The following is a 21,638-nucleotide window of genomic DNA, read 5'->3' as shown; positions in this document are numbered from 1 at the left end:
TTAAGAGAATATTCGATAAGCACTCTATTTGTTACTTGAAAACTTGATGTTACATCTGTATGGATGATTTCTGGAATATATGATATTGTATTTTTTTACATATCTGTTACATGATGTGTGATTGATGTTACAGTTTACTGAAATAATGCTTTGTGAGATTAATCAATAATCAACAAGCACTTCACTTTGTTACTTGGGGAAAAAAACTTGCATTTGGTCAGAACCGGATTACAAAAATTTAGCAAAACAATAGAATTAAGTAATTGAGTAAAAGTACAATTATATACTGTAAATTTGCTTCTTCCCACTCCTTTTCAAGCAATCAACTTTAGTTATTAATTATGATATCTAATGAATTATTTTAGTGTATCTTTGTTTTGTTTGTTTTCTATTTTCTAACCAATGCATTTCATTTTTTCTGTAATGAGTTTGTAAATTGTGTTTTGTCCTGTATTTTTCACAATTTGTGCTTGAAATAAACCAAATCAAACAATCAATCAAAATAAATTAGGTTACGTTATTCATTTTCCAGTTATTCCAATAATTCCAGAAACATTCAATAATAATTGGAAAAATAATATGGTCCTTGCCATCAGTACCTGATGCTGCGGGCCATAATAATTAGGGATTGTATAAATATGTTTCATCCTTCTCCCTTTCAAACTATTAAAATTCTTCAGACAAACTGAATATGTCATGATTTTATAATGTTCTGTAAGCTCAGGTCTGTGTCACTAAGAGAATGTAATTTAATGCAGTTCTGCAACAATAACACCATAACAAAGGAAGAAATATTTTGCATCTTCTTCATATTAAATTAAATATTTAATTCTTTCAGTACGTATTCTCCAATCAATTCATGACTAATTAGGTCACCCGTTAGACACAAACACATCTAATATCTAAATTATTCCAAAGCTCACAGCTGTAGGTATACATGATGTATCAGACAGACTTCAGTTCATAGAGGTCTACTGTGTTTAGATCACTAGCAGACCACTTTCCCTCTGCTAATTGTGTCAAAGTCCCATCATGCTTTGCGAGTTGTAAACAAGCCATTCTTCACCCCGGACACATGATGTCTACTATCTAAGGCTGTCATCCGTTTCCTATCAAATACAAACATTGGTGTAGAGTCCACTGGTTTTTCCTATCCATGTAAATGCAAATCTATACTTTTAGAACTTTGCCTCTGAACAGAAACTACACTGTTGTGCAGCAGAAAATAAGAAAATCTCCTTTAAGTTCATTTAACTGACAAGTTAAAAATCTAAACATTAACATAGATGTTTGATTATTGTTTTGAAGCAGGTTTCTGAGACCTTTAAGTATATTTCAGTAGAAATGTAGAACTTGGTGATCAGTAGTTGTCTGTCAGAAAAAATGTGCATGTTAGCATAGTGGTTATCTCTTTCTGTTAGAAGATCAAATCCTGTCTAAGACTTTTTTGTGTGAAGTTACCACGCTCTCCCTCTACAGGTGATTTCTTCTGCTTCCTCCAGTTCAGTAACACATTTCACAGGTTAACTGCTATCTGTAAATGACTCCTGTGTGTTTGAGTGGCCATGTGACAAACTGGTGACATGATTAGTGTGTACTCTACCTTCATCAGTAGCTAGATAGAAACCTGACCCCAAAAGGGATTCAGTGGGTTCTGAAGATGAATGGATGGATGTAAAATTGAAGCATTTATTTTAAACTTGTAAATGTTTAAAAGGTACTCTAATAAACATCTAAAATTATTCAAAAAATGATTTATAAATGCTAGTAGACCTCTGTGTGCTCTTGACATTCTAAATATACAAAATAGAGTTGTCAGAGATGTCCTGTAGCTGTATATATAAATATAAAAGGAAATTACCTGCATGTATTTCTGTTATTTGTCTTGTTTAGTTTTATTTTTGCTTTGATTTCTCCAAACGAACAATTTCCAAATTCAAACGATTCTTCTGAAACCCCCGGAATCTATACATTCTTTTGTTGAAGCTGGATTTATGTCACTTGAACGGCGGGTTTCCTGCCGCCAGTTTCTGCAGAACAGCTGCGCGCTTTTACGCGAGCGCGCGCCGCCGAGCGCTCAGGTCAAGAGGTGGACACGCGACCAGATAAGATGAACGAGGCGCGCGTGACGGCTCTGCGTAAACCGGCGGTCCGCTTTGGAGCCAAACGCCGACCGTGATGTGGGAGACGGAGGCGCGCAACATCAGCATCGAGTGCGCCTGGTCCATCATCAACCGCACTGAGGCGCGCGGGACGGAGCAGCTGCAGGATGCTGACTACCTGTTCCGCTCCCTGCTGCCTGAACTGGCCGTGCCCGCGCTGATCTGCCTGTTTGTGCTGCTGACCGTCTTCTCCCTCGCCGTGAACGCGCTCACCCTGTCCAGCATCGGGCGCTCCGACGACCCGTCCTGGCAGCCGCGCTTCACCTTCTGCAGGAACCTGATCCTGAGCGACCTGCTGCAGACCGTCACCTTCGGCCCCGCGGTCATCCACTCCCTCATCCATCGCCGGACGATGGTGTCCAGCTCCTGGTGTTACGTCCAGTACTTCGTGGGCTCGGCGAGCGTGTTCACCAGCCTGGTGACCATCACCTGCATGGCGCTGGAGCGGTACCTGTACGTGTGCTACGCCATTTACTACGTGGTGATCCTGACGGAGCGGCGCCTGTGGCAGATCCTGGCGGCGGTGTGGGTCTACTCCATCTCCATCAGCGCCGTCATGATGAGCCTGCTGCTGCTGCTGGGCGCGGAGGACCGGGGCGGCTCGGCGGTCACCATGGGGCTGCTGTGCGAGCCGGACGTGCTGGAGCAGCACATGGGCTCCCCGCGCCCTCCCGCCATCTTTCGTAAGTTTTTTGGCGCCTTCACGCTGCTGCTGTGCCTGCTGGTCCACGCGCTGTCCTACTTCAGGATGTACAAGGACGCGCGCAACGCGGTCGTGCCGTTCAACGCCGTGAACGTGAAAGCGCGCCGGACGGTGGTGTTCTACTGCGGGATGCTGTTCCTGCAGCTGCTGCCGCTGCTCATCAAAGTCACCTCGGACGCGCTGTGGGAGTTCCGGGGCACCGGCGTGTTGGAGACCTCCCAGGCTCGAGGAGACTGCCCGCTGAAGCCGGCGCCCACGGCCACGGCGGCCGCGCTGCACGTGTCGCTGCTCATCCTGCTCCTGGTGCCGCCGTGCATCAACCCGCTGGTGTACGGGCTGCGGAACGCGGAGGTCCGGCAGGTGCTGTGCAAGCTGCTCCGGAGGAGACGGGACAGGGGCGCGCTCGTGCCGCCGCCGGTGGAGGAGGGGATGGACGGAAACATTTTACTGCAAAACAACATTCAAGCGGGTTGACGCAATGAGATGACATCAGATTCAGAACTTTTACGCACTAAAGACTGTTGATCTAAACTTGACACACATCTGGACATCCAAGCAGCTGATTATCATTGGAGTAAAACTTCAACCTGCAGGTCCAGAATTCATTTCTGCTCTGACATGAGCGGCTAAAATGAGGACAAATCCTGTGTCTTATCCTGATTTATGGTTGACAATACCAGTCATTGTTAATAATGGTTTGTTTTTGATCTGATTCACTGAATCATTTGAATCTTTAGCCAAAAATTCAACCAATGTGACTCAAGTCTAAATACGAGAGGAAATTATGAGAATTTGCTTTTAGCACCTTGCCTACTCACAGGATGTTTATTAAAAGGATTCAATTTTATGTTTGTTCTGTGAAACTTGAAAACCTTAGAATTTATTTGTAGAATTAAAGACCTTGTTTCAAAACTGAACTGATAAGCAGTTTAGTGGTTTGTTTTATCGGTGTTCTCTTTTGAAACTTAAAAGTTTTTGCTTTAATTTTCAGTTTAGTTTGTTATTTGCATTTCTTAGTATTCCGAAAAAAAAGTTGCTTCGTGTTCCTTCAGTGCATATTTTGAGTTTAAAGTGTTATAGGGAATAAATATTTAATCCTAAATAACCTGCTGATGTTTACACTTTTCTGTTATGAGCCACAGAGTGTTCAAATTTGACAAATATAATTTTCATTTATATTTTATATTGTTATCGCAAAAATAGGTAAGAACTATATCAGCCCAAAGCAGTATGGAATAATTTCCAGAATCGATTTGAATCGCCAGAGCCTGGATTGAATCGATCCATTCAATTCCGATGTTTTTTGATTCTTTTGATTCACTCAGTTCAGTTTTATTCAATTCAACTTCAAGTTTGCACGATAAGACTGAGAAGGAGAAGGTGACGTCCCACTCTTATAATAGAAGGAAGTCCCTCCTTCTATTGTGGACGTCACTTCCTGTTGGCCAGTCAGGACTGGCTAATGTGAAAAAAGCTTCTGGGGACAGCCCATGGGGGCGTGTCCCATAGTCATAGTGAATGTTGAAATAGAACCAATAAATCTCCAGGTAGCAATGAATGTTTACGTCGACCGTGCATTAGCACTAGCAGTTCTATGGGAAATCCCATTAAACGTTAGCATCAAGCTAGCAGACTTTAGCATGATGTCTTTGATCGTTCTCTACTTTAATGGATCAATTATTGATCTATTAAGCTTAGATCGATTCATTAATTCTACCAACTCAGCCTTAAAGAATACAGCCGAAAAGAGGAATAAGTTTTGGATCTTGAGTCTAGAAAAGTTCTGGTCGGAGCTTGCTGTTGTCGTAATATCTTTCTGACAATCAATGGATTTCATCATGTGAGGACAGTAGCTCCGCCCTAACTGATCCGTTCTATTTTTCTATGGATCTACAACCAACGGGGGACCAAAACTAGTTCGAGTCGGTCCTGCTTAAGGGGTCCACTTTTTAATGAAAATGCTTAAAATGCCATACTGGTCCAGTTCAGTCGGGTCTGGACTGCTCAGTAGAATGAGACATTAGTCTACCAGGGATTCCTGTTTTGGACAAAAGCTTGTGAACAAAATCATGTGACTGAAGATCTTTTGTTATTGGCCAGGAATTACGAGGGCGGGGCAAAACAAAGACATAACTTAATGGAAGTTCTGAACTTTGCACTTCTTGTTGGAATAGATCACTTATTAAAACTTTATGCTTTGCTGATCAGGTACGAATGTCTATCAACATCAGGTTCAACACTGTCTACTGTTGGTTGGGTACAGCAGAGGCAGGCAAGACTGTTCTTGAGGAGGCACCAGCTAAGAAGATATGCTGTATAGTGTTTATGACTTATAGATTGTCAGTAAAACAATGTGAGGAGCGATGAGTATAAAAGTTGTTTTAATGAGCCTGCATTCATCCAACCACATTTCAATGAGTTGTTGTGTCTCATAAGTGCTCTGCTACTTTGCTTAATTCCATTATGACCAGCTATGGTGGCTGTTTTGGTCCAGTTGTCCCAGAAACATCAAGTCTATTATCTGTTAAAATGATTTTAATATTTTCTTTAAGTTGTCCAGCAGCTGAGCAAACAATACAATATAAATACAATAGTGGGTTATGAATCTTTGCACACAGAAGGTGTATATTTGTATAAACTCCTTTTGTATTTCAGGCTAAACTTTATATTTATTATATTTCCATATGTTTATGTTTTATGTTCTGAATTGTGTTGTTATTGAAATATAATGTACCTTTTTCTGTTTTATATAAAGTTTATGCAAAGATTTTTTTTGTGCAGCTAAACTCCAGCTGATGTTCCTCCCACGTTTCATAAATATGTCTTAATGTCATAACATAAATGTTCCTGCTTTAATTAAAGCTTGTCAAAAGAAGCTTGTTGTGTTTGTTGTACTTGTTTTTCACCGACATCCAAATTCTGCTTTTGATTACTTATTTGACTTGAAAAAATATTTTTTTTGATTCTTTAAAATATTTTTTAATAGATTAAAAAATGGTTTTAGTGCAAAAGTTCTTTTTTATTTTGGGGTTTCTGTCAAAATCAGACTGACTGTTGTATGATCTATACTTGAAGATTTGAAATATTCAAATAACTTAAAAAGAAAAAAATCTAATGTTTTTTGTTTTACATAGTGTGAAGTTTCTATAGTTAAACTGTTCTTAAGAAACTCCTGTTGCAGCTGGAAATGAAAAAAAATGACAAATAAAACAGAAGATTGTATATCAGAAAGTGCTTGTTTTATACTCCACTAAAAATCACTCAGCAGAGAAACTAATCCTATTGTTTTATTCCTGAGGGAATTAGGGATGCAGCTATTCACTTTATGTTACGTTTGGTTCAATTTTAAACTGAGAATTTTGGAATCCTCAGAGAGAATGAAAAGCACAAATAACTGTAGCTGAAACAGAAAAAATGAAATAAATGTTATTATGTTAAAATGTTTCATAAATTAGGTTTTTTTTGGACCACAGACATTTTGAGAAAAGACACTGTTTGTTGTCATTTATTGACTGAAATTAAAGTTTTTCTTTTGTTGCTTCAGAACAACATTGTGCAATTGGACTTTTTTGCAATTTTTTTTCAATCCACACTTTTGTGTGAACTTTAGCATGCTGGAAATGTGTGAAAAAATGCATATAATCATTGTTTGCTGCACTAGCTACTATTCCTCACAGGAAATGGAAACATTTTCTGGGTTTTGGATAACGATCGAGGTGTTGGCCTCATTCCTTCCAACAGTGCGCTTGTGGAGAGTGGACTCCAGAATCAGGTTTGCAGGAGAGTTAGAAGATCAGTCAGAAGGGTTACAAACAGTATATAAATAGCATGAATGTTTTCTTTTTAAAATCTTGTTCTTACTAGTATTTTTTACTGTAAAACAGAAGGCCTATCTGATGTCTGGGGATGAAGAGAGAAATGAAGATGATGAAGTATCACAGGTGTGTGACCAGATATGAGAACTGGACTCAGTGTGACACCATCAATAGAAAAGCTTTTACTTACTCAGTACATACTTACTTTCAACCAAATGAAGTCAATTTAGTTGCCTTTTTTTTTCAATATGGACTGTTGTAGCCAGACATTAGATGATTTTGAGATGACTCGTCTGGATCATTGACAAGACCAGGTGACTGCAGGCGGTAGCGAGCAAAAGCGGCTGAGATGAAGATGAATGCCGAGCTGCAGAGAGGCTGAACAAGAGCAGGAAGTTGGGTTTGTTCTTAACACTCAGTTGAATTTTAATATGCCTCTCCCCCTTATTGTGATCTATACTATTATTTTTATCTGTAGGTATTTTAATTGATCGTCTCACATTTGTACCTTAATTGTACGTTTGTAGGTTGACAATCTGTCAGGGACAACAGATAGAAAATAGCCTTTGGGTATTTTATTGTGCACTGTCCCATATAATTAAATAACATTGAAATTGAAGTTAACTTTAAAGGCAACAATAAGAGTATTCAGGACACCATTTCCCACAATGCATTGTTTTGTAGTCAACCAGATATCTCACAGTAGGCACGGTGAAAATTTCCAGCTGAACTCGCCTAGCTAGGCACCTTACACTAGTTGCAACAACTTATATTTTTATGATGATTGACAGTGTGGCTCCACTGGTGTGTGAATGCGTATGAATGTTCCGGTGATGGTCAGAGGGGCCGTAGGCGTGAACTGGCAGCCACGCCTCTGTCAGCCTGCCCCAGGGCAGCTGTGGCTACAGTAGTAGCTTACCATCACCAAGTATGAATGAGGCGTGAATAAATAATGGATACACAATGCAAGCGCTTTGAGCGTCTGGAAAAGCGCAGATAAATCCAATCCATTATTATTATTATTATTATTATTATGTGACGTCACAGTAAAAACTACCCAACATGCACCGCACACCAGGTAATCTGTGCACCACTGCATCTGCCTGGGGGATCCCAAACACGCCTACGGTCAATATTAGTGGTTGGTCCAAGTCCGTCTGGATCAGCGTTTCTATGGCAACCACTCTCATCAGTCCCTACCACCTGAACAACATGAAATCTGTTTATAACTTGAACTACAGAATAATGAAAAACTAAAAGATTATCAAGAACAAATTAAAAATGTATCAGAGAAAGAATGGTTATTCTGACAAATAGAATGACTGAGTAATGGTTGTTTATTTCTCTATTGAAGTTTTAAGGGGTTTTGACTTCTTGGAAAAAGCAGCTACTTTCAGATTGGAATGCTGCAAGGGAGAGGTTAGTCCAGTTCTCATATACAGTCAATGATGCCAAAATTGCTGATTACATAGAATGAAATGATTGGAATGAGATGGATAAAGAAGTAACTGTCATTTCAGTGCATAAATATACTGCATCTAATCTTTGAAACACTAACTGATTTACCATTTAAAGAAGAAAATTTGCTGAAATTGTTGTTGTTGAAATAAAACTGTTTAATTAATTGCTGCCCTGAGGCAGCAAAGCAAAATCTGGCTGCTGAACACATTTTCTTATTGAAATATAACAAGGAGATCTTCCAACCACCTAAAGTTCAGGTTAAATATTTTTTCAAACTTAAAATAAAATCAATCAGGCTGTACGTTCCATTTTTAAAGTGCAATTGTGCAATAAACTGCCAAAGATTCTTTAATTTACACAAACTGCAACAAAATCAAAGCGAAAGTAAAACCTGTCAAGTTGTCAACTTATGTAATTTCAGCAATGAATGTGTAAAAATCAGATCATGATCGGAACAAAATAAAGAAGCACTCTGTTAAAGTGCTTTAAATATGTCATAAAATGCATTTTCAAAAGTAGGATTTAATTATAGTGTGTCTACAGTTCATTGCATGACAGCCAAACAAACCACACAGGTTTGGCTGTTCCTGGAACACAGCTTTTATTCCAGAATGCAGAAGTTAATCACTTCCTGTTTGTTGATGGTAAATGGAAGTATTAATCAGGTATTCGGCCAAGCCTAAAAAAAAGTTACAGCTGTCAACAACCTGTGCAGCAAAAACAAGGAAGTTACCTCAGTTAAAGTGCCAGAATAGGAATCTGAAAAAGAACAAGGAAGTCACAGATGAGGCTCAGAAAACAGTCAGAGCAGCACAAGAAACTCTGAAACGTCAACTTTCATAGACAGTCGGGACGGACGAGCAGATATGGCGACTTCACGTCTCTCTGAGAACCTGTTGAAATTCGTCTGTGAGCTCCAGCCTGGACCTGGAACTGAGCAGATGTCCAAAGATGACGAGCAGAGTCTCAGTGTGGATTATGATTCTGTGTCAGTCGTCATTCCTTCACAATGCAGCGTTCATCAGCTGCGGCTGCGCATCTGTGCACAGGTATGCAGGAACCAACAATACAGGACTTCAAACTAGAGTTGGTTTTATTTTTATTTAATTGTTTAGAGGATTTTCTTCTTGGTGTTGCTTAGCTATGTACTCTGCAAAAATGGAAATACTTCTTTAGTTACCAAACACATCAGCAGTTACGGTTCTGTGTCTCCACCTTGATTTAGTTTTTGAAATGATTTGTTTCTGAAAATAATTGTGGGACTTTTTTAGAAGCTTACTAACAAAAGTCGATTCAGGGATAGTTCAGAATCCGTCGGTTTCTTAAGCTGTAGACACATGCACCCGTACGAGGTGTTGACCTGTTTGGGTGCTGTGGGTTTGGAGTCATGGAGGGTTGTAAAGGGGAGTGGCTGCATCTCAAGGGGAGCACAGGTGTTCCTTGGGCTGAATCCAAATTCTTCCTCTCCCCCTACGGCTTCTCCTTACCCCTCCACTTGCAGGGGCATTTGTAGTAGTGTCCGGACACTGACTATCCCTCCCCTGGTAGTGTGTTTTCTTCATGTGGATGTGCTCTGAAGTTCAGAGGTTTACATTGAAATGTAATGACTTTTTGTTTTAGCATGACCTTTTTAAAGTTATAAAACTGATGTTGCTATGTCATTTTTGAGCACTAGCAGCTATCCACTAACGTAGCTGACCGGCGACTATGGATGATATCGTTGAGGATAGTGGCGTCATAATTTGAAGACACTATTTTTCCATATCACTCAGTTTGGAGGGTTGAATGTAGGGGTAGGGAGAAGCTGTAGGGGAATTTGGATTCAGCCTTGGAGTTCCCTTGATGCTTGTTTGGCCACCTCAAGGGACGTCATGAAAATGGACTGTACCATTATCATGCATGTGGTAAGTATATCAACAAGTATTTGTAAGGATACTATAAGTTGCAGATTTACCCTTACGCAACACTCTAGTCCAGGGGTCTACAACCTTCAACACTTTGAGAGCTATTTGAGTCGCTTTCTCAAACACTACAACCCAGTAAAAGCCACAGAGTCTTAAACCGCGCTTTAGACAAATAAGACACTGATTTGCACCAATATTTAATTTTGCTATCATACCTATGAATGAAATATTGGTTTTTTTTGGTATAAATAAAACATAAAGAGAATATAACCTTTTTTTCAAAATATAAAACAGTTAATAACTTTTGATAGAGGTTCACATGAAGTTCTTTCAAAATAAAAGACATTCTTTACCACATCTCAATGCAGGAAAAGTAGTAATGGGTATTGTGATGTCAGCAGTGATTTAAAGGAAAAGAAACTGTTTAATTTACCTTTTGTGGTGCATCTCAGCCAGACATTCATAATTGTAAATCCAATTAACAACAATTAAATCAGAGCTGGTTAAGTGACCCTTAGTGTACTTTTCTAACAATATGGTGCAGTTAAAATCTAAATATGAATTCTGGTTTTGCTTACTGACCTCCACTTTTACTTTACAGCTAAATGTACTACAAAAACATTTTTTATTAACCAGAGAGCCACAATGCAGGGTCAAAAGAGCCACATGTTGCTCTGGAGCCGCAGGTTGCAGACCCTGCTCTAGTCGATGGTCAGGTGCAAGCACTGGCCCTTCACGGATCGTGCGCAATTGTAATGCACAGTGAATGCACGTGATACAAAAGTGCTGTGGGCTGTCTTTAGTATGTCCTCTCAAACTACTATATGATTGTCTAATTTCCGATAACAGTCTGGCTGCGCCACAAGGAATGCACACTTGTTACGAGAACATCACTAATGGAGTCTTTGCACTGATTCTGGGTTAGAAAAATAAAAAAAAAAATCTTACGACATCCCTACTTTTCACCAACTTAACCCTTACATACCATTGCAGGTGTGTAAGGGTGAAGTTTACCAAGTGGTCTACAATCTTGATTTCTTGTGTGTACAAGTTTGTCCATTTTCAACCCTGTATTCACCCTTAAAGACAGTTGTGACAGGCTTTACTTTCAGTTTGGAGGATTTTTTGGGTGTTCTTAGAGAAACTAGAGAAACAAAAGAACAGCCCTGACTTCAGGAGTTGTATTTCAGCGTTTTGACAGCCTTTGTTCATATTTTCTTTCTGTGTCTAAATACTTTCAGGCACAAGAACAAAACTGCCTCACAGATCCATTTGCCATACTTGATCCCAAGAAATACGCACTGCTGTATGCCCGAGAAGATGACTGGTATGAGGCGTACGATGACTGTCAGGTTCTCAGGACGCTGGACATTCCATGGTCAAAGGAGGACTCTGACTGTCTGTCGGCGTACATGCTAGTAAAACCTGTACTGGTGGTTGATACTGAGGAGATGAGGAGGCAGCAGCAGAGGTTGACTTACCTGGTGGGTCACGACTTGGAGGAAGAAACTACGGACAGACTTGGGGATCTCACATTCACTCGCAGGAAGTTGGCATCTCTAAGAAGACAGGAGCTTAGGAATCGGGACGATGTGCAGTACGCCACAGATCCCTGGGTAACATCTGCCCCCATCACTGATGAGCTTCAGGAATGGCTCAACAGAAATCTCCTCGTCACTTTTCACTACATGAGCAAGATCAGCTTCAGTGTACAGGTTGATTTTAATGCTACACCTGAAGTTCTTCTCCAGATTTTTGGAAAAGTGATGGGAAACCAAGGGCTTGAATATGACACCAGTGAAGATCTGGTTTTGAAGGTTACAGGCAGGGAGGAATTCTTCACTGGAAACCACACCCTCATGAATTTCTTGTGGGTTCGTCGATGTTTGACCACCAACCAGGATCTGCATCTGTCTGTGCTGCCTGTGTCACAGCTCGACCCGGAGACCGTCCAGCTTGTGGACTGGCCACTTGTTGATGGTTTTAGGGGACAGTTCAGCTCACACGATGACCTCACTCTCCAGGACAAGGATCTGGAAGACATCTTCATGATATCTTTGTGGGACTGCAAAAGGAAGTTCAGAGTCAAACTCCTCGGCTTTGACATCCCAGAAGTGCCAAGCAAATGCAATCAGACTGTTTATGTTGAAGCGTCCTTACTTTACGGTACGAAGTCCATGTTTTCCGTGTCTTCCTCCACCAAGCCGCTGGCAGATGAAGTACTGTGGAATGAGTGGCTAGACTTTGATATTGATCTCAGCGATCTGCCGCGTGGAGTCAAGCTGAGACTCACCATCAACACCAGAGACAGTGACACGACGTCAGCAGCCAAAGAGCAGAAGCAGAGCTCAACCAGCAGAACATCAGAGTCCATGAAGATCAAAACCAGCGTCCTGTACTTCGTCAGTCTCTTACTCATCGATCACAGGTGAGGTTTAGTGTTCAGGAACCTTTCCCATCAACACCAGCAGTTTCTGATAGTACGTCTGCTTTTCTTAACAAATTCATCTTATTATAAAAAATTGTAAATTATAAAATCTTAGATTAGAAACAAACATTTTCAGCTGTAAAAATAAATAAAGGATAATACCCGATAAGGTTTTCATTATCAGAATTTAATGGACGGCGAAGAGACTTTAACCGTCCCAAGCAAAGTCCATTAAAATCTGATAATGAACACCTTAAAGGGCATTATCCTGCTTACACTCTGTAGCCAATCAGAACTGAGTATTCACCCAGACATTGGCATAAATAAGGGATAATGCTCAACAAGGTGTTCATTATAAGAAATTAAAGGGCAATATGAAGGTGTGAACCTGCAGGATGATTGCATCAGCAAAGTCCATTATTTTCGGATTATGGACATCTATAACTGCATTATCCTATTCACATCCTGCAGCCAATCAGAATCAAGTATTCCCCCAGAGCATAGTATAAACAGGTGTATTCTTTCATTTGCTTTTGACTTTGTTACATCCAAAAAGGAACACATTTTTGTTGTTGTCAAATCAGTTTTTACCTTGAAAGATGAAAACATAAAGTTTTGATTGCCCTCACACTGGGTTTTGGAGATATTCTTCTTATGCTAAGCCACAAGTTGGTCTATGGTGTTTGTTGGGGGAGGGGACAACAGATTTTTCACTTTTTTTTTATACTTCTCTTTGCGATCAGAAAAAAAGATTCAAAAAGTTAAACATTTTGTTTCATAAAAATAGTAAGAAGGTTGTTTTAAAGTAATGACACAGATAAAATATTAGAAACACACTCGTCAATAAATAGAGAATTAACCATGTTTTCTAAGATGTGGTTATGATTTTTTTTTCATTCGAAGAGTGATTAAGACTTAAGAAAAAAATGTTTGTTCTCTAAGTTCATGAAAAAAATTGTGATAATAAACAGCATACAGACAGAAAATAAAAAACCTAAGGATGTATGGGTAGTTCAATTAAAATATTCAAAAAATAATTTTTAAAAATATGTTTTAAAACTTCTAATTTGTTGTTGTTAAAAAATGAACTGAAACAAGTTTATATCATTTATTACAGTCTTGTGATTTCTGTTTAAACAACTTGTTTGATTTATTTAGTTTGAATAAATGATAATAGAATGAAAAAGTTTTACTAAAAAGAATAAAATATTTTGAAATGGCTTTTATCAAGTGATTAAAAGGTTTAGATCAGTCATTAAGTGTTGTGTCATTAAAAATCACCTTCAAACTGATAGATTTTAGTTTAAGAATTAATAGAGAATGTTCATGTTTTTGGCATGTTTACCTGTTGGAGAAGAGGTTGCATCTAAACTTTTCTCCTGGTGCAGATCTGTGCTGAGCCAGGGTCCCTTCACCCTGCACATGTGGCCTTATGTTAACAAGGAGAACGATCAGACTGACAGGCTGTCCTCTGCAACCAACCCGGACAAGGCAAACTCCATGGCCATCAGCATCCTGCTGGACCGCTACAACTTCCCTGTGGTCCTCCCAAACGCCCCCAGTGACAAAGCCCCTTCCTTCAGTGCTCCTATCTTTTCCCGATCACTCTCCAACACAGATCCCCTCAGTCCTGACGAGACCATCCCTCAGCTCACCGACAGTCCTACTCTCAGACCTCCATCTTCAGTTACCAGCTGCAGAAGAAGGTCTTTCAAAATGGGGAGTGTCGAGTATTCCTCCAATCTGCCTCAGTTCCTGCGCAAGGTTGACTGGATGAGCCGCAAAGCGGTCGAAGACGTCCACTGGCTGCTGGGAAACTGGGATCCCCTGGAGCTGGACATACCGGTGGCACTGCAGCTGCTAAGTATGGATTTTGCAGATGAGGTGGTGCGGAGACTTGCAGTGCAGAGACTGGAGGCCCTGTCCAACGATGACCTGCTCAAGTATTTGCTGCAGCTGGTGCAGGTATGAGTGTTACTGAGAGAAAACATCTTTCAGCTGCTCCGTTTAGGGCAAGCTTACTGCAGAAGGACAGATTTAATGAGATGAAAATGTGTGAGGGCCAAACACACGTCCTGCAGTCTTTAAACCATTATATAACAAGAACATAAAATGCAAATGAGCTATTTAGTGAACTATGATACTTTACATTTCTCCACATAAAACAAAAATATGTCAAATCAGGTTTTTAACACATTTTCCATCAATTTCATGTTTAAAAAACAGAAATTACTAATGAATTAAAGAACAAACCCCTGTGGCTTTGATCAGAGGAACAAATAAATCTGTTCTTCTCCTTTGACCTTGAAGGTCAAGTACTACAGGTTGTTGCCTCAGGTTTACAATGGCCTATAATGTAATCTATCACAATCAAGAAATTGCAGTTCTTGAAAAGTGCTGGGGGCCACATATTATTGATTATGTTAAAGAAGTCTATGGACAGGTAGAAATTTGAACATGGACGGCATTTGGCCCATGGGCTGGACTTTGGACGTGCCTGCTTTAGGGGTCACCGCTGGGAATAACTCTTTGATCTTTGCTACTCCCTGATCCATACCATCTATCAATATTGCACTGAGGAAAATTGGTCATAAGTGAATATACGTGGAAAAAGTGAGAAAAGTTATGTGAAATTTTCACAGATGTATCACTAATGAGCTACATTATCTAACAATTGATTATTAACTACATAGAATACACATAAACCGTGTAATTCTCCACTGACCACAAATTTTGAACAACTGAAAAGAGGGAAGGATTCATGTAAAGAAAACCTCGACGGATATTTGACAACCGCAAGAAACACTCATAAATTATGCGATATATCACGAAAGACCAAAAGTTCATACATAGAAAATACACAAATTGAAAGAGTTTGACAAGAGTCTTGTTGTGTTCACAAAGTCCTGAGGAATTGATTTTAGCTCAAACATTTACTTAAACGACACTGAGCTGTCTCCATTCTCCCATCTCAAGATCAATTTACTGCTTTTATGTTTGGAGCAATAAAGGAATAATGTCTTAAACTGACACCGTCAGCAGGATGATTACATTTAGGATCATTCAAGATGTTGCTTTGAAGCTTCATAATTTCATGTTCTTTCCTGCTGTTGCCTGAGGGAAGAAGAATACCAGTGATCAGCTTTTCCTGCCGTATGCACCCTGAATTAAAGTGCTTTACTGCCATTTGATCTCCATTTATGTGTTTTATATCTTACTAATAGTAATGAAACGAAATGACAAAGGATAGACTTTATGCATCTTCTCTGACAGACCTTGAAGGTGGAACCGTTCCATGACAGCTTTCTGGCTCGGTACCTGATCCAAAGAGCTCTGAGGGTGAGTACAGAACACTGGTTTTGATTTGATTTTACTAGTTTATTTTAAGCATTAAAACAATGGAATAATTATTACAAAACACAGATATATCAAACCCAGTTCAGACATAAAGTAAAACATTGATTAGAAAATAAAGAACATTCACTGAAGACGATTGAAGATGAAGCAAACCTCTTGACAGTATAATTACTTATTATTCATAGACATATTTGCAGTTAAGCATACAGCACATGGCACATTAAAATCATGAAATATAATGATAAATACACAAATAAGATAAATAAAATAGACAAATAAAGTCAAGTAAAGATTGGGTTGATGCTTGAAAGCTAGCAGGATCCATCCATCCATCGTTTATAAAGTAAATCAAATTTTATGAAATCACATTTCAAATATGTATTCTTTTTTTATAGTTTTTACTTCACTCACAACATTTCTTCCTCCTTCCTGTAGGTGCAAGGACACTCATATGTACCCATCCTGGTTCTTTATTTCTTGTTTTCATAAAATCCTTCCATCAGAGTTTAGAGAGTCAACAATTCGCCTTTCCTTTACTTTGTTGGCAATAATTTCAGTTTAGCCATCTGTACTTTTCTTTGATACTTCTTTTGTCTCAGACATATTTTACTGGAAAGCTTCAGGGTTTCTTCCACAGAAAAGTGTCTGCTTCCACTCCTCAACAGGAGCAGAACAAAGCCCAGTGTTAAATAGAACAAAAGCTCAGCTTTTGTCAGCATGTGCACAACAGCAACAGTCTCCAGTTTCATGGAGGTGGTTTGTCATGTTATACAATTCTTGACAATGAAGATATAGCAAACTTTTTGCTGTTGAAATTAACTTAAAATCCACCTTCCTTCTTTTCACTGTTGTCAAACTTCCAGGATTCACCATAAAAAAACCAACAAAACTTTCATTAAATGTGGATCTTAAGAAGGAATCTAAATTTAATTTAGCATCTTAGTACATTTTAGTTGATCCAGTCAGTGGTGAAACATGATCTGTTCTTCTAACATGGATCTTTTATTCAAGATCTTTTCAAACTGGTTCAACTGCAAATACGATTTGTAAATGTGTCCAGAGAAACAAACAAACTCTGAAACGGTCAGATTGTTCAGTTTACAACTCATAAAAAACAACTAGTGGCCTAGTGGTGGAGTGTCTGTCCTGAGTCAAACCAAAAACAATCTCTTTGTTCCTCTCTGATGTTTAAAACTAAATTCTGGAGAGTCAGAAAAAAATGTAAGTTCAGTTAAACTTAAAACCTTCTATCAAACTAATTAAATGTATTTTTCTTTCCCCTGCTTCCTTTAGGGGGCGCCACAGCTGAACTCCAGCCTCCAATAAACCATTACTTGAAATAACAAAGAACTCAAAGATTTTTTTTTTTAACTAAGAAAAATTGAAGATTACAACATTTATGGCAAATGTTTGAAATATTCAACAAATTAGAGTCAGATAAATTTAAATAACAATTAAAAAAAAAGTAAATTAGATTATTTAACATGAAAAAGGGAATACTTAAACAAAATAAAACAAAAAATAAAACAGGAGATAAATAAATGTCGACATTCAGTAACAAATTAGTGTTTATCCATGAGCTGTAGATCACATTTGGACTTTCCTAGTGGAATTATTTTCTATGAATGTAACAGATGGGAAAAACAAACAAACAAGCAGTTATTTATAAAAGATGAAAAAGATGGTTTGGTTTTAAGGAATCGACATTTGTATATGTAGAAATTACCCATGATAAATGATAATATTTGAAATCACAGAAGTCAAAATTGTTGTTGTTCACCTTTCTGCATATCCCATTAGGGGTCGCCACAGCGAAACAGCACCCACTGCTTCGCATCAGTGATTTGGCAGAGTTTTTACGCCGGATGCCCTTCCTGACGTAACCCTGTATTTGAAAGGCACAGGGGAACCCAATTAGGCAGCAGCATCAAGGGTCTAACCTATAGGCCCGGTCCCACAGGATTTGATGGCTTTATCACGGGTAAAAAAGTTGGGAAATCTGCCACACGTGCTTACATTCCACAGCCATTGCACGGCGGTACCTCTGGTACCACACGCAGTCTCAATTTTTGTGCAGTTCAAAAACTATTTCCTTGTGTAACGGAGGCCAAATTTTTACCGCGTGCATGCATGTCGATTCCACGGACGTATATCGCCCTACCAGTCCACTGCTAGCAGCGTCTGTACCACGGGGATGACATTTTTTCTGTGCTCTAGTTGTGATACGGCTGTGAAAGCCAGTGGGACCGGGACACAAGGACCCAATCTGAATGGAGATCAGTGGATTCTCTGGGTATGAACCCAGGTCTCCTGCGTGGTAGCCCTACACTCAGTCCACTGAACCACGCAGCCACCAAAGAAGCCAAAATTAATTCCCTCACTATTCTTTTTTAGTGCACGTATATCCAGTGTGTTTTACAGTAATGCAGTTTGGATACATGCTCAATTAATTTATAATTTATTTATGAATGTGTTCTGATGATGAAAAAGTCAGATTTATTAAAACGCATTGCATTGTGGGCCATATTCACTTATTTAGTGAGAATCGATGCATGCTAGTTTTTCGCAGAGACTTCTGAGAAATGTTTTGAGCTCTGGATTTTGGAATGTTGGCTTTGGAGACCCTGACAAAAATATGAAAAGTCCTGTATAGTGCTCTTAGTAGTGGGTTAATTTGGACATAACTTACGTTTGAATTTGTGATCTTTTATAACACAAGATTTAAAAAAAACAAAGGTTTAGGTGAAGTTATAAAAAGTTCCAGTTTAATCAGTCATTTTTTTTCATGACGATTTTTTTATTAGATAAAAAAAAATATATATAAATAAGAATCAAAAAAGCGTAATAACAGCAACATTTGAGAACTTAAATAGTTATTAAGGAGTTCTTGGATGCCACAAATGAACTAAAGGATATGAAGAGTTTCTTAATCTGATGTGTTTCAATGTCTCCCTGCAGAGCAAGAGAATCGGCCACTTCTTCTTCTGGTTTGTCCGCAGCGAGGTGGTCAGCAGTCTGTACTTCCGGGAGCGGATGGCTGTGATTTTGGAGGCTTACCTGCTGGGCTGTGGTGCAGCCATGATCAACAGCTTCATCCAGCAGGTCCAGGCGGTGGAGGCCCTGCAGGAGGTGGCCATAAGAATCAAGAACCTTTACCCTGACAAGACCAACCTGGATTCTACCAGTAAGAAACTTTCAGTTTGAAATAAATATTGAAAACAATATTTATTACTATCCCATTTTGGTGTGATGGTCCATTCATTCATCCAAGAACTGATTTATCATCAAATATTGCGTTGATTGATAACAAAGAGAATGCCGTAGGAGAATATATTGATTTATTGTGGTTTTACCGATTTAAGCAAAGCATTTTATATAATTAATCCTTCACTACTATTACAAAAAATGTGAGCATTACGGCATTAAGAATTGAGAATTTGGTGCAAACCTATTTGATAAATAGACTTTTAAATGTTAAAATTAATGGTAAAGTATCAGAATAAAGGATAATAACATGTGGCATTCCCCAAGGCTCTGTTTTAGGGCCACAATTGTTCATACATTATTCAAATGATATTGATAATGTATCAAAAACAAAAAAACAATGATACAATTTATATTTATCAGGTCAAGATATTTTATAATTAATCTCAGATATAGAAAAGGAATTGATTAAATGTAATAATTGGTCTGAGATGATCAAGTTATTTTTAAATGAAAGGAAAAGAAAATATACATTTTGTTACAGATAAAGCAAAGGAAAATATAAAACTTACCTTTGATGTGATAGAAATTGAACGTGTTTATTAAACAAAACACCAGCTCAAGTGGAAAACACATGTTGAATATATATAAAGGTATACTTTATAGAACCAAAGAACAGAGTAAAAAATGCTTGTACATTTTATATTTAGCTATAACTCTTCCATACTTCCAGTATTGCGATGAAATTTGGAGAAATATATACAAAACAAATATTGATCCAATAATTAAATTCAAAAAAGGGCAATCAGAATCATAAATAAATTTGTTTTTTTGGGAATCCACAAATGGACTGTTAAAAAAATCTAAGACATTCAAATATACTAATATTATATATGTAAGAATGTTGTAAATGTCCTTTTTTGCCTGCACTGCACTGAGAGTGCAGTCCTTTTTTGAGAACAAAACTTTGGAATTCTTTGGATAAAGATCTTAAATTAGTCAATACTCTTAAAAATTTAAGTTACTATTAAAATATAAAAAAGGTCAATATTAGTGAAACTTAATAATGTACTTGTAGATGTGTATGTATTTTTGTAGTACACGTGTATGAATGTGTATTTGGTTACATTTTGTTATTCTTATGTTTGTGGCATATTTGCCAACTTGATGTTAAGTTTTATTTCTGTGTAAATTGTGTCTTTTGGATGAGCTGTGACGACTATTCCTTTTGGGTTAATGTTGATGTTTTCAGAGCAGCTCATCCGTGTTTGGTCAGTGTGATTTAGCTACAATCGGTTAAATATTCATGCGTAGTTTGCCTTTATGGAGGAGTTGGTTTTCTGGACAGCTGGTGTTTGTCAGGAGCAGTTTTTTGTTAAGCTCTAAGAAGAGTCCCAGTTGAACGCTTGACAACATCTTGATTATGACTGCAGGTAATCCTCAGCAGCTGCTCCCTCCTCAGGTGTGCGAGGTCTCTTTCATGACTCATGTCAGGCTGCACTTCCCCTCCTTCAACGGTTGAATCATTCAACTCATTTGTTTAAATGCATCTCCGTTTGTTTCAGCTCCCCTCAAGCTGCAGGAGCTGCTTAGAAACAGTAATCTGCCGAATGAATTCCTGCTTCCCTTTGACCCCCGGATCAAAGCCGGGAGGATCCTGGTAGGTTCTGCTGCTGCTGATTGTGTTTAGAAATGAGGGTCAAAACGACACCTTCACTGGGCTTACACTACAAAAGTGTTTCCTTTTTATTCAGTGAGCTAAATGCTAATTTAATGCTGTCATTATGTTGTCATCTTTTATGCTACAAGCACAAAAGAAAATTAAAATATGAACTTATGTAGAAATCCAGCTGGTAAACATTTTTACGCAAATAATGAAAACATAAAACTATAAAGTTATGACATGGAATAATTTGCAATATTATAAAAGAGTATAAAAGTGATGGCCAAAAAAAATACATAATTGACATGATGAGATAGCAATACAACCTCGGTAAAGCATGAACTAAAAAATGAGTTTAAAAAAATGTACGATTAAAAGTCTTCAAAATAAGGCACCCCCCCCAAAAAAAAAAACAAAAACAAAAAACAAAAACAAAAGGTCTGCCGTGTCAAACACCCATTTCCGAGTTATATATATCTGAAAATCGTAAAGTCCTTTTTTGATAAACAAAAATCAGTTTTTTATGTTTTTGCAAACTAAAAACTGCTGCCGGTGAGGCATCTTTTCTGTGTTTTTCCTCATGTCTTTGGAGCAGTACTTGTTTGAACATGTAGAAAATGTAAAAAATATAAATGTTTATTTTGAATTTTAGCATAACTTAATTTGAGATTTATTTTAGTAATTTTAATTCTCTTTCAGTTTTCAATGGAAAATCTTTTTCTCTTCTTTTATTGATATTTTCTAAATCTGTTTTCTCAATCAGAACCTTTTGCATTTTTGAGTTGGGTTGTTAGTTCTGCCGTTTTGAGTCACACTGCCAGCGGCCGCCTCCTGATGATGTCGGCTCTCTGAGTGTTCCTCAGGTTTCTTTGTTTTCCTGATTGGATTTTATATTTGGAGGTTTTGACAGTTTTAAACTAGTTATAAACTAGTTGAGGCCT

The 21,638-nt window shown here is 38.4% G+C and overlaps 2 protein-coding genes across 2 annotated transcripts in view; both read left to right on the top strand.

Moving 5' to 3' along the window:
• The first annotated feature begins 2,178 nt into the window (after positions 1–2,178).
• On the top strand, positions 2,179–3,339 carry LOC112159760 (olfactory receptor 2G3). Its single transcript, XM_024294018.1, has one exon. The coding sequence runs from the start codon at positions 2,179–2,181 to the stop codon at positions 3,337–3,339; it is 1,161 nt and encodes a 386-aa protein (XP_024149786.1).
• A 5,628-nt stretch (positions 3,340–8,967) lies between these two features.
• Positions 8,968–21,638, top strand: part of si:rp71-17i16.5 (phosphatidylinositol 4,5-bisphosphate 3-kinase catalytic subunit gamma isoform) — a 22,169-nt gene continuing 9,498 nt past the window's right edge. Inside the window, exons 1-6 of the mRNA XM_024293368.2 lie at positions 8,968–9,190; positions 11,287–12,473; positions 13,862–14,438; positions 15,747–15,812; positions 18,789–19,014; positions 20,600–20,694. Of these exons, the coding sequence (XP_024149136.1) occupies positions 9,008–9,190; positions 11,287–12,473; positions 13,862–14,438; positions 15,747–15,812; positions 18,789–19,014; positions 20,600–20,694 (2,334 nt within the window). The 5' untranslated portion in view covers positions 8,968–9,007. The remainder of the gene's footprint in view (positions 9,191–11,286; positions 12,474–13,861; positions 14,439–15,746; positions 15,813–18,788; positions 19,015–20,599; positions 20,695–21,638) is intronic.

Source organism: Oryzias melastigma, linkage group LG7, assembly GCF_002922805.2.
Source record: "Oryzias melastigma strain HK-1 linkage group LG7, ASM292280v2, whole genome shotgun sequence".
NCBI classification, from domain to species: Eukaryota; Metazoa; Chordata; class Actinopteri; order Beloniformes; family Adrianichthyidae; genus Oryzias; species Oryzias melastigma.
This window is presented reverse-complemented; position numbering and strand designations above follow the sequence as displayed.

Coding starts and splice junctions, on each gene's coding strand:
- LOC112159760 (XM_024294018.1), top strand. CDS start 2,179: ATGTGGGAGACGGAGGCGCGCAACATCAGCATCGAGTGCGCCTGGTCC.